A 13,085-nucleotide genomic window follows, 5' to 3' on the forward strand; every position below is an offset into this window, starting at 1 on the left:
TGATTTATTTACCTAGACACCGAAAACTACCTGAACCTTGTCATCGGCTACTCTGGCTACCTAGTAACTACTCCGGAACGCAGAGTATGCACCGGCAACCTCTTAATTCTAAATATTGTAATATATTATTCATATTTTTTTGAAAAAGCAATTCCCATCTGTATTTAGATGTGCAGCCAACTTCACGGTCCTAACACTTCTTCCGGCTAGCTTAACGGTCTTAACACATTTTTGACTGAAGAAGAAAAACGTGATTTTAGCATTTGTGGATTATACACTCAAATATTATAAAAATAAGCAGCCTTTACACTAATACTTTTGTAGGAAATCATAGTTTGGCTCAGAAAACATTCTAATAAACCAAAAAAAAAACTACCAACAGTAATGATAAGTATTTTTTTTTATAATGCAAAATCCGAACACCAATATAGAGGTAAATAGTGTCACGGGCACCAAAGCTTCGTCTGCTTCTCAAACTCGCTTTCGTGGCGCTGCTGCGCCACTTGATCTAAATAATGTATTTAAAACTTCAAATGAAAGAGGAAAATATAGAAAACCATTTTTTGAATGCCATTATTAATGGAAGTTCGACGTTAATTCAGTACTTTTACATTTAGTAACACATTTTCTTTTTATTTTTTCGACTGTGACAACATTTTGATCTTTGATTTTAATATAATCTACTAATTTTATATAACTCTATAAGAGCGTTTATTCTTATAATCAAACAGAACATGATTATCAGATCATGTAAATAAAATGTTGAGTATAAAAATTACACAGAAACTATAATGGGGAGTTGGCAAGCGAAGCGACTAATACAAGTATCTGTGTATGTGCGTTTTTTTTATGTGGCGTAGGCAGAGCAAGCTCTGCACGAGTGGCCCTCCGACATCTGATCCTTACAGGTACTATCGTTGAACAATACTTCCGTGGGGCCCGTTAACTAGCCTTTTTTGGCATCTGCTTTGAAGTTTCACATTTCCATACATACATCTCTTATCCACCAAAGTGATTAGGGGTTCCGGATCAAACTCGTCTTCTTCATTCTGCATTCTGCATCGTCCTGCCGTCTTCTTCCTTCTGCATCGTCCAGCCGTCAGCTTCCTGCCGCATCGTCCGATAGTCTACTTCGAGCAGCATCGACCGGCCATCCTCTAGAAAGACTCAACCCCGACACCTACGTTCCTCTGCATCAGGTGAGGGAGTCTGGGCTCAACTCAGTTACCTACGTTCCTCAGCATTGGTCTGAGGAGCACTTATAGGTACTCAACCCTAGCTCCTACTTTTCTCTGCATCGGACAGGGGAGTGAGAGCTTAACTCTGTGACCTTCGTTCCTCTGCATCAGTCCGAGAAGCGTTTTGTATCTATTACCTAGTGGCCTTCGTCTAGCAACAGTTTTACTCAGCTGTTTCGCCTTGTCCTTCCCTTCTATTATCTTCGTACTTTCGAACCTTCTTGATAATGGTCCTTACGTAGTTGTTTACTGTGCACCAGTCAACTTTCGACGCTAGTGTTTTGTCTTCGGTGTAGGTAGGCTCGAAAGCACCTATGTCCGCTCAAAAACTGCGTAAGGTAGTAATTCACTTCCCCGTATCGTCTATTGGTCCAGCCAACAATACGTGATATGAAACGATGTGTTCATCGCCCCTTTCCACTGGAGTTCCATCGTCTTTGCCACTCAGCTAGGGTTTGTTCCTTTGCGGATTTCCAAACTTTCTTTTGAGTATTGTCACCGCGCCGGTTTTCTTCGTATATATTCTTTCGTTCTGTTGCTAAAAGGTCAATAGCCGGCATACTCGAAATAACGCACACTGCAACTTCTGATACTGTGTGGTAGGCAGAAGCGACCCGCTATGCACTTCTCCTATAAACTGTTGACAGTTTTCGTTCATAGGACTTCACCAACATAGCGTCCGCCCATATTGGGGCACCGTATAACATAATTGATGTAGTTACACTGGCTAGGAGTAACCTTCGACCATACGTTGGCCCACCTACGTTTGGCATTAATCGCGATAGTGCAGGACCGACTTTTGCTGCCTTATTGCTCGCCCTCTTAAAATGCTGCTTTAACGTTAATCTGGCATCTATGGTGATTCCCAGGTACTTAATGGTCAGCTGAGAGTCTATTTCGTGTCCGTCCACTGACAGCGTTATTGTCTCTATTTTCTTTCTACTAGATATAAGGATAGCCTCCGTTTTATGGCTAGTAAGCTCAAGTCCAGTCTGCTCTAGCCTAAGTACTCCATCGTACATGATGTTCCACGATAATGGGCCAAGCACTGACCCTTGTGGGACCCCTCCGGTTACTTGATATGTTTTCGTGCTGTTCTCTGTGTCATACAAAAGGGTTCTGTCTTTTAGGTAGTCAGACATAATTCTTCTTATATATCCTTCTTATATATATCTACCTCTTTTTTCGGTAGTGCCTCATGTATCTTGCCCAAGCTGGCTGAGTTAAACGCATTTTTAACATCCAGTGTAATAATAGCACAGTACTTCTAGGATCCTTCTTTCCATCTTTTTCCTTCTATTGCAGTTCTAGCGGTGTCGACTACTAAGCTTACGGCATCAAGAGTGGAGTTTTTTTTTTCCTTAATCCGTCTAGATTTTTTGCTAGTCCGCCTGGTTTTTTAATGACTTGGTCCATTCTAACGTTGATTATGCGCTCTAAAATCTTGCCCTGAGTGTCGAGCATGCAGAGTGGTCTGTATAAGGCAGCTTCTCCAGGTGGCTTATCACCTTTTGATACTGGCACCAGGCGTTGCTTCTTCCAGTTCTTAGGAAACGTTCCTTCTCCGAGACATGAATTGTACGAGTCCACAAAGACATTAGACCGTGAAGTTGGCCGCAAAGCTATTTACAGATGGGAATTGCTTTCTCAAGAAAATATAATAATATATTACGGTATTTAGAACTAAGAGGTTGCCGGTGCATACTCTGCGTTCCGGAGCTGTAACAGTAACTAGCTTGCCAGGATAGTCGATGGCAAGGTTCAGGTTGTTTTCCGTGTCTTGGTATAAAAATGATTCAAGTACGGTGTCTAGGTGTACAGGGTGGCCGATGACGAGGTCTAGGTGGTGCGCTCCGTGGTTTTTGGTATCTAGGTAAAGAAATTATTCAAGGGCGGTGTCTAGGTGTACAGGGTGGCCGATGACGAGGTCTAGTTGGAGCGCTTTGTGGTTTTTGATGTCTAAGTGTAAAAATCATTCAAGGGGGGTGTCTAGGTGTACACGGTGGCCGATGACGAGATATGGGTAGTTTACGCCGTGTTTTGTTGGTGTCTAGGTGTAGAAATAATTTGAGAGTGGTGTATATCAGAACTATCAGTGATTTAATGTTAGTGATAAAAATGTTACAAAAAGCTGTGGTCGAAAGGTGCTAAAGATGCTTATATTTTATTTGTACGACGTTGAATATCGAATACCCAAAAAATATACTAAAAAGGATGGACATCTTTGAAGAAAATTAACTTTTAAAAAAGTAAAAAAACAAACACTATAAGTACAATGAAACGGGCGTGGCAAGTTACGTAGTAATTATCTTGAGAGTTTTTCCTTGCTTCATTACGATTAAATACAATAAACTTGACTTTGTTTAATTGATCTCAGTTCTTTTCTGTCTGTAATTTCGTTGCAGAATATATCAAACTCACCTAACCTTTTACTTTTTTAAAAGTTAATTTTTTTCATCTTATCTCCATTATTACCGCTTGGTGGTCACTATTTGTGTAATGATCGCTCACCATCCACGATCTGATTAAGCCAATAAGGCAGCTGCTAACAAACGTGAGATCTGTGATGGACCCTGCGTCTCCTCTTTAATATATGTAAGAACATCCCTGATTAACTAACAATAAGACCAAGTCAAGGTGGGCGAATGCTTCCAATAGCGCTCGTCCTCTTTTGTTCGTCCTTTGGCTGTCCCACTCTACTGCCAAGTCATTGAAATTGCCTGCTATTAGTACCGGTTTTCTTCCTACAGCATCCTGTACTATCCGGTCCAACAGTTGTCTGAATTATTTTAACGACGTGTTAGGAGAAGCAAAGCAGCTGTAAATGTGTACGCCTGCGACCTTAGCGCGTACGAATCCTTCATTACGTCTTGTCATTTTTTCCTGAAAAGTGGCGTCTCTGCATGCCTATATCGCCGCTTTACTAGTACTGTCTATATCCCACGATGGTTTGTCTAGGTCTCACTGTATTGCTCACAGACGATAGCTATGTCGATTTTAGTCTCACGGACATACTGGCTCAGTAGGTCCTGTGCAGTCGCGCAGTGATTTATATTCAACTGCACTATTTTCATTTTCTTCGTCTGTCAGTGGCTTCTACTGCAGCTCGGTAGACTGGGCATGCATAACTACCAGCTGCGTGGTCACTCTTTCCACCTGTGCCTCCTTTACAGAGTACACAGTTGGGTTAGTTCTTACACTCCTTTGCTTTGTGCCCATCTTTTCCACATTTAAAGCAAACATTACTTCTGTCTTCAGTTTCTCTGCAGTTTCTACCGATATGGACAAAACCTAGACATTTATAACATCTAAGCAAATCGTTTTTGACGTTAGCTACCTGGATCCTACAGTTTATACCCATCCTATTACGATCTTTTGTAGCTTAGTGATCTTAGCCGCTATCTGAGCTGGTACCCGTATCACTGCAATCTTCGTGTCACTATACGTCTTTCGGAGAGATCTTATCGTAGAGACTTCTATGATGTTCTCTTTGCCAATTTCCTTCTGTAGTGCTTCTAGTATCTCCTCTTTTGAGGTAAGCATGTCCAAATCTCTTATTTTAATGGTTTCTTCTTCCTGGAGTGCTTTTATTGTGGCGCCTTTCACTAGTACCCCTTTAACTGCTTCTTGGAAGTCCGAGGTTTTGACTTCTCTTGTGCGTTTAAGCTCTATCAGAAGATCTCCTGCAACTATTCTGCGTATTTTATTTACGCTATTCCCCAGTGTGTTAAGTGACGGAGCCGCTTTCATTTTGGATAAGATGTCTGCATAGCTCTTTCCTTCTTCAGCCTGGATGATTAAAGTATTCGGTCTTGCCCGCTTCGTTCCATCCTTGCTGGTCCTATTCTGGTTTGTAACATCAGGGACACTTTTATTCTCTTTGCTTGCCTTTTTCTCCTTTTTTTGACTCTCTTGTAACGACTTTCTGCCACGCTGCCTTTTTAGGTTGATTATCTGCTCCTTTATTTCCTCCATTTCTATCCTGTGGAGTATTTGGGGCTTCCTCCGTTGTACCCGCCTTCCGAGATCTGAGACTCGGGGTTGTCTGGGTTTCCCTTCTGCCATGCAGAGATTCTTATAGCTGGCTCTTATGATTCAGGCAAGATCTTTAATTTGCTTGTGCACATTGTGCCCGTCCCTGACATAATCCATCAGTTCATCGATTCTGCTGCCCAGACGATCCAAGTGCGCATTCCTCTGCGTTATGCATACAGCTGTCTTGTCCTTGTCTGCATCCACTTCCATCTCCATATCACCTGCGTCTTTACATGCTGCAGGGGTCAGATGATAAACGTCTGCGGCTTCTAAGTGAGTTTGGCCCCCCTAAACTTTATGGGGCCAGCGTCGACCACCAGGGCTTTCACCCGATCGGAATCGAACGCAGGACTGGGCACTGTGGCTTGACCCACTTGGGGTATTAATGTAACTAACTCACTATCCATGTTTGATTTATCTTCGGGGTCTCTTCCCCTAGCCTGTTTGGTCCGCGGAGCATATTTTATTTCTGCTCTACCCTTTGGCCGGTGAAGGAGACCTCGACGCGCCGATGAGCATTCCCCTTTCCGCCACCCAGGGGACGCGCCACATACGGGGTATCGGCATTTCCGCGCAGCTGTGTATGCGTGTGTATATATGTATGTGTCTATAGCAAACTGCAAACACAATCACTTTGAAATCGCATATGTAGGAGGTCTTATTTAACTAAGAATAAACTAAAGACACAATTTACTTAATTCATAATAAATAATTAGTGATTTATTCAGATGATCAATATATATGCTCGCACTTAATGCGACTACCCAGTTGCTCGGTCGGAACCACACTGGCGTTCCCTCTTGTTCTCGCTAGTAAGGGCCAGCCTTATTAGATGTTTATAGTATTTTATAAACATCTTTCCATTGCATCAAGAATTCTTTCTTCTATAGACTTTCTTATAGTATAGGCCACATATATATTCCCCACTCATAATAGTATATTGTGTACCATGGGCGTAAAGTGGGATGTTTTAGACCGAGTGTGGAGTTTGCAGTACGAGTCGCAGGCAAGGTAGCACGAGCTGAAGGCAAGTGCGTTTTCGAGCCGAAGACGAGTATTGTATACCACACGAGGTCAAAAACACCGCTTATTCCTTGGTGCATACCATAGTTTTTGTGACGCATGTATGGATTTTCACGTTTTTTATGACTATAAAGCGGAAGTAAATTGGCTGTTTTTATATACGGCCATTACACAGCCATGAATATTTAGAAAAATAGTATTGTTATTTATTAACATTTTTATTAAATAACTTAAGTATTAATATATATTAAAATCATTAAAATGACAAGATTTTTTATAAATTTTGAAAACCCTCACAAATTCAAAAAAAGTGAGCAGCGGGCAAAAAAAATTGTTACGCCCGCTTAACAGGTACGAAAAATGCGATAATCGGGCTTGTGTTACAAAATAGTATATTGTGCACCAAGGGCATAAAGTGGGCTTTTTTAGGCTGAGTGTGGAGTTTGCAGTACGAATCAAGGCGAGTTAGCCCGAGCCGCAGATGAGTACTGCAACCACACGAGGCCAAACAGCCTACTTAGCCCTTAGTGTATATCATATTTTTGTAACGCATGTTACGTTTACGCACACGCACACACATATATGTACATAATCATACACACATACACACACACACACACATATACATATATTTGATTTGAACTACTGACTATTTTCTTTAAAAAAATTTAGCGGGCGTTTTTAATTTTTTCTTGTTCGGCAGGCATTTTTCATTTTTTTTTTGCTTGCATATGCCGCATTTGCGTGCAAAAAAAATGAAAAGCGCCTGACAGGCAAAAAAAATTGAAAAGGCTCGCTAAAATTTCTTCGTTCGTCGGTCTGAAAATAGTTACTTTTCATAACACGTGCATAAAAAAGACTATTTTCGGCGCCTATAAACTGGACCGAAAATGGGGTTTTCCGAGCGTCACACAAAAAGTAGAGCGAGAGTCCCTGATCACAATACATGTATCAATTAATCCATTTTCGCCCCCTATATAGGTAGAACGAGCCTACAATAATCGGAGAATCCGAAATCGTGCGGACCGAAAATGGTCGTTTTCGCCTCTAGAGGCGAAAACGACCATTTTCGGTCCGCTCGATTCATTTTTTTTTGTTCATCTCCTTACTAAAGCTTTAAATCGTTAAAAACTGTTGAAACAATTTCCAAAATATCAAAATTTTTCAAAATTTTCAAAATTCTCAAAATTCTTCAAAATTTGCAGTTTATTAAAATTTTGATTTACTAAATTTTAAAAGCTTTACTAAAAATATATTTAAATAAATAAAATAATTAAATAATATATATATACACACATATATATGAATCTATACACGCCCACCGTAGTGGACGACTCGAAAAACTCCATTCTCGATCCACTTCATAGGCGACCCAAATGGTCTTCCTTATACACTTGTTATAAAAAGCACGGTGAACAACGAGGGGCGAATGTGCTTTTCCAGACTCACTTGGAAAAACCCATTTTCGCCCCTTGTTGTACAATGTACTATTACGCCGGCTTAATAGATATGGAAAACGCGAAAATCGTTTAATATTGATTAACCCACCATTGACTATATACCCCGACCCCATAGTAGAAGTTGTATGCAACTGCATTTGTACTGCAGGTGAATTGGATTTGTACTCAAGGACAAACAACGATGCCTTTTGCATGCCTTGCATGGTGAAACGCCGTGAATAGTTTGCTAGTTCTTTTATAATTTTCTAAACACCGCCTCCAAACGATAGATCTTCTTTCGAAGTCAATATCCTTTGCCTGTTAATAAAAATTCAAGTTTGCATATTATTCATTCAATCATATATTTAAAGCAAAGAAACTGTAATAATTATTTGCAAAAAGTAGCACAAAATTTAAAGGTTGAAAGTATTAAAAGTGTATAAATGATGATTTTTACCACTATCTCAATGTAATTGTTGAATTTAAACATTTTATTACAGGTGTCAAACTGTCTGCTGGATTTAGGCCAGATTTATATAAACTTATGATAGAAGCTTTGAGAGAAGATGAAGATTTGGGAGTTCGTTTAGCTGCAGCTGATGCACTAAAACTCGCTATAGATGATTTTCAATTTAACACAGATGATTTCAGTTTTTTTTTAGCAACTGCTTTTTCATCACTTTTTGCTCTTCTGAAAGAAGTTAATGAATGTGATACAAAGGTACCTTCTCTTAATATTTGCTTTGTAATACGATAATTTACATTCCTATAAATTACTTATCCTACTTAATCACTATACATTTTTCAGATGCGTGTTTTGTACGTAATATCATTTATGATTGAAAGAGTAGGAAACGAAATCAAACCTCATGTTGGTGCACTCAATATGTATTTACCAGAGCTTTGGCATCAGTCAGAACATCATAATATGTTAAGATGCTCCATTGTTTCAACTCTTGTACACTTAGTAAAAGCATTAGGTTCTGACAGTGGTATTTTACAACCGCTTGTCATAAATGTTGTAGAATTAAGTTGTGATATGAGCCAAGCTGGTTACGTGTATTTATTAGAAGATGGTTTAGAACTGTGGCTTGCCGTTTTAGAAAACTCGCCCTCTTCGACACCTGAGATAATGAATCTTTTTAAAAATATGCCTTTAATTTTAGGTAAGAAATCACATTTATCAATAACGATTGTAATAATTTATCATGAATTTAACAATTTAAAATAATTTTCACAAATTTCACAGAATCATCTTCAGAAAATTTGAGGTTATGTTTATATATACTTCATGCATATGTATTATTAAATCCACAACAATTTTTCTCCAATGAAACATCTACTGTTGTGGAATCATTAAATTCTTTGCTTGGGGATCTTCGCTCTGAAGGAATAGTAATGATAATGCAATTTTTTGAATTATGCTTAAGAGTCGATTTACGTAATGGAACAGAATTTATAAGGCCCATACTACTAAGGATCTTTGAGTAAGATTTATATAACAGTTTGTTTGATATCTTCTACATAATATTAAAATTCTTTATTTTAGAAAACAATGCCTTCTGTAAACATCCCTATATTTCGTAAAATTAATTTTTCAACATTAACTGTAATCACTGCATATCAACACATCTCAGAAATGTAATTTTCGAATGATTAGTTTTTGTAAACAAAACATTAAAAAAGGAACGTACGTGTGTACGTACAAACATGCATATATTTCCCGCGTAAAAATATTATATGAGATCTCATATGAGATCTCATATGACCGACATTCGTACTGAAATTCGTACTGAGATCTATATGAGATCTATATGCGATCACATATGAGATCTATATGAGATCACATATGAGATCTATATGAGATCACATCTGAGATCTATATGAGATCACATATGAGATCTATATGAGATCTATATGAGATCTACATGAGATCTCATATACGATCTCATATAAGATCTCATATAATATTCTCACGCGGGTTAATGGGTTAAAATCGTTCATTGCGGTAAAATAGTTTTGGTGGTTGTATAATGTCCGCCATTTTGGATTTTAAAATTTCGAGGTTAAAATAAGGTGCAGTGGCCCCAAAAACCCTCATATCGATACTTTAAACTGATCAAAAATCATTTGTTGCGGTAAAATGGGTTGGGTGGAGGTATAATGTCCACCATTTTGATTCCACCATTTTTGATTTTGGAATTCCGTCAGCATTGTCAATAATATGTCCTATCATCAGTTATACATGCTTTTTGGTATGATATTTCACAAATTAGAATATTTTTACTATTGTTTTTGTTGAATGTGCTATGAAAACGTGGGTTTCAGGCTCCATATTTTATGCGCCACATTGGATTTTTGAAAATGCCAGAACTTTTTCAAAAGCCCTTGACCAGACGATCATTTTGAGACCTCAAACGTCTTGTTAGGTTAACCCAAATTTTGGGTGCACTGATGGTTTGGTTGACGTGAAACGTCCCATATATATATATATATATATATATATATATTACATTAAATTGTAAAACATATACAGGGTGACCCAATTTAAACGGGCACCGCTCATAACTCGTCAGGGACAGCCACAATCGAAAAAATGGTAGAGACCAAAGTTGTAGGATATCGAAGGGGCAACCCGATGGTGACCTTGGATTTGACCTTGAACGCGTTTTTCAAGGTCATTTGAAGGTCAACTTTGGATTTTTAAATAGGAACCCCATTCTTTTATTGCGGGAATGGAAAGAGCGGTAAATTTTACGTTCAGAATGGTATGTTCGGTTGCGGCACTGAAGGTCATCGCAAGGTCATGCAGCCAGAATGAAACCCCGCCTACGTAATTCCTCTAGCAACGCCAAATTAAAAAAATTGGTAGAGACCAAAGTTGTAGGATAGGGGGGGGGGGGGGGAGAATTGTGACCTCGAATTTGAGCCAGTCCTACAAGGTCATTTCAAGGTCAAATTATTTTTTTTCAAACAGCACCCACTTTTTCGACTCCGGATCCTGAAAGCGTGTAAAATGTTGCACTTTAAACGAAGTAGTAAATTTAAAATAGAAGAAAAGATTTTAATCATTTAGCGTACCATCTTTGAGGTCCTCGCCTCTCTCGCTGTTCAATTCTCTGGATCGTACTTCGAGATGGATGATGATTTCTGTTTGGGAAACGCCTCCGATATAATTGTGCTGCTGCATTATAATTTCTTCGACACTCTCCCAAAATCAATAAAATATCAACAATTTCGCTTCGACTATAGTCCGGCATATTTACTTAGATTATAAATATTACAAAAATAAAAAAAATGACTCAAATCACATATTTTCAATTATTAAATTAGTATTTCAAGTCGATAAATATCTAAGTAAATTTAAAAATTCTACTGCATTACTAGAACTTAGACTGTTTTCTGCAAAAAATAATAAATAAAAAACTACTTAAACAATTATTTAATTGCAAATAGTAATTATTAATTTTTTATTATAAAATAATTTATTGATTAGGAAGCTTTTATGAAATAGATAATAAATAAATATTTTGTAATTCCAAAAGTGTTAAAAGTAAATTTTAATAGATAACTTATAAAATAGTTAAAATTGTATTTTAGTAAAAGATTTATTTTAACTTATTAAATTTTATGAAGTGAAATCAAACTTATACATACATTTAAAATATGGGTAATTAATCGGAATATTTAGCTCTTAAACAATATTTTCTAGAATAATCGCTATGACTTGAAATTATATCAAACATTTTTTAATTTTAAGTAAATTGATTCTTCAAGAAATACCTTCATTACGTATTGCAGAACTTTTTTTATACAAGACATTAATACAAAAATTTTAATAGAAAATGTATATTCGTATTATTTTTAATATTAAATGAAATGATGTAAAAAGTACAATCTTCATTTGTTAACAATAATAAATATTCTGTTACGTTAGATAAAAATTTTTTTACATTAACATAACTTTAGATGCAATATTTTATATTAATATGTATGTTATTAATTAATTATTATCGTGTTAAATACAATATTTTACAGCTTACATATTGTACAAGTTTAAATAATGAACATACATTTTTTAGTGTTGTTGGTTGTTTATTATTACTTATCTAATAGAAAAGTGCAAAAAATTTAAGTACCTACCAATTTCTGCTGCAAAAATATTTCTAATAGAATTAAAATATTTATACAGTGGAATTATCACTAAATAATTATATTAACTGTTGCCAGTAATTGTATGTATAATCTGTGTGACGACATGGTATGTATTACAAACTTTATAATTCTGCTTATACATATGTATTTTCAACATGCGTGTTTACATGTATGTGTGTATAGCATATGTATACAAACATACGTATGTATGTATAGCTATGTATACTTAAAACAATAATAATTTATGAATAAATTAAATGGAAAAACAACAACGTTATTTAAAAAAACATAATGCAATTTATTTCTGATTCAAATAATAAATGTGTGTAAAATAAATATAAAAACTTTTTTACTTTATACTTCGATGTTTTACTTTTTCTTTTTCTGTATCGATGGCTTTTTATTGTAAAATTCTATTCATATTTTGGCATTACGGTTTATCAATTTATGATTTTTTAAAAATAAAACATTTAATATTTTTTTTACGTTTTTATCAAACTTTGACGTTTTTCTACAATACTTCGATGTTTTACTTAATCTTTTTCTGTATCGATGATTGGCTTTTTAATAAAAATTTTCGTTAATATTTTTGGCGGAAGGCCGAGTGTGAGACTCTTTCGACAATTTTCGGAGGCTATTTTTATTTTTGCAAATCGAAAGTTCGGGCGGCAGGTACGGCGCGGGGCCGGGGCGCCTGCTTGAAAATCATTCGTGAGTTAAGCGTCGTAGGGGAAGGTTCGACGGAGTCGCGGTGGCAAGACTGAGCGCGGGACTTATTTTAAAAGGCTTATTTCGGGAGCCATTTTTATTTTTCGCACATCAGGAGTTCGGGTAGGTAGGTGGCGACCACCTAGAGGAGTCATTCGCAAGTTAACCGTCGGAAGGGATCATTCGGGGAATAGCGAGACTTATGTTTGGACGCTAGCGAGGGCTCATTTGCGTCTTGGCCGCTGGACAGAGAACATCTAAGAAGGGATTTCATCTCGGATACAAAGTAAAAGTAAAGTTTGAAAAAAAAATAATTTGACCTTGAAATGACCTTGTAGGACTGGCTCAAATTCGAGGTCACAATTCTCCCCCCCCCCCCCTATACAACAACTTTTGTCTCTACCACTTTTTTTTAATTTGGCGTTGCTAGAGGAATTACGTAGGCGGGGTTTCATTCTGGCTGCAGGACATTGAGATGACCTTCAGT

The 13,085-nt window shown here is 37.1% G+C and overlaps 1 protein-coding gene across 5 annotated transcripts in view; it reads left to right on the top strand.

The window, feature by feature from the left end:
* LOC100116824 (importin-11) overlaps nucleotides 1-13,085 on the top strand; it is a 337,441-nt gene that overhangs the window by 251,920 nt on the left and 72,436 nt on the right. For all 5 annotated transcript variants that reach the window (XM_031925208.2, XM_031925210.2, XM_031925209.2 and 2 more), the window contains exons 11-13: nucleotides 8,236-8,456; nucleotides 8,544-8,901; nucleotides 8,985-9,222. In XM_031925208.2, coding sequence (XP_031781068.1) covers nucleotides 8,236-8,456; nucleotides 8,544-8,901; nucleotides 8,985-9,222 — 817 coding nt within the window. The remainder of the gene's footprint in view (nucleotides 1-8,235; nucleotides 8,457-8,543; nucleotides 8,902-8,984; nucleotides 9,223-13,085) is intronic.

The sequence above is a fragment of the Nasonia vitripennis genome (assembly GCF_009193385.2).
Source record: "Nasonia vitripennis strain AsymCx chromosome 2 unlocalized genomic scaffold, Nvit_psr_1.1 chr2_random0007, whole genome shotgun sequence".
Lineage (NCBI taxonomy): Eukaryota > Metazoa > Arthropoda > Insecta > Hymenoptera > Pteromalidae > Nasonia > Nasonia vitripennis.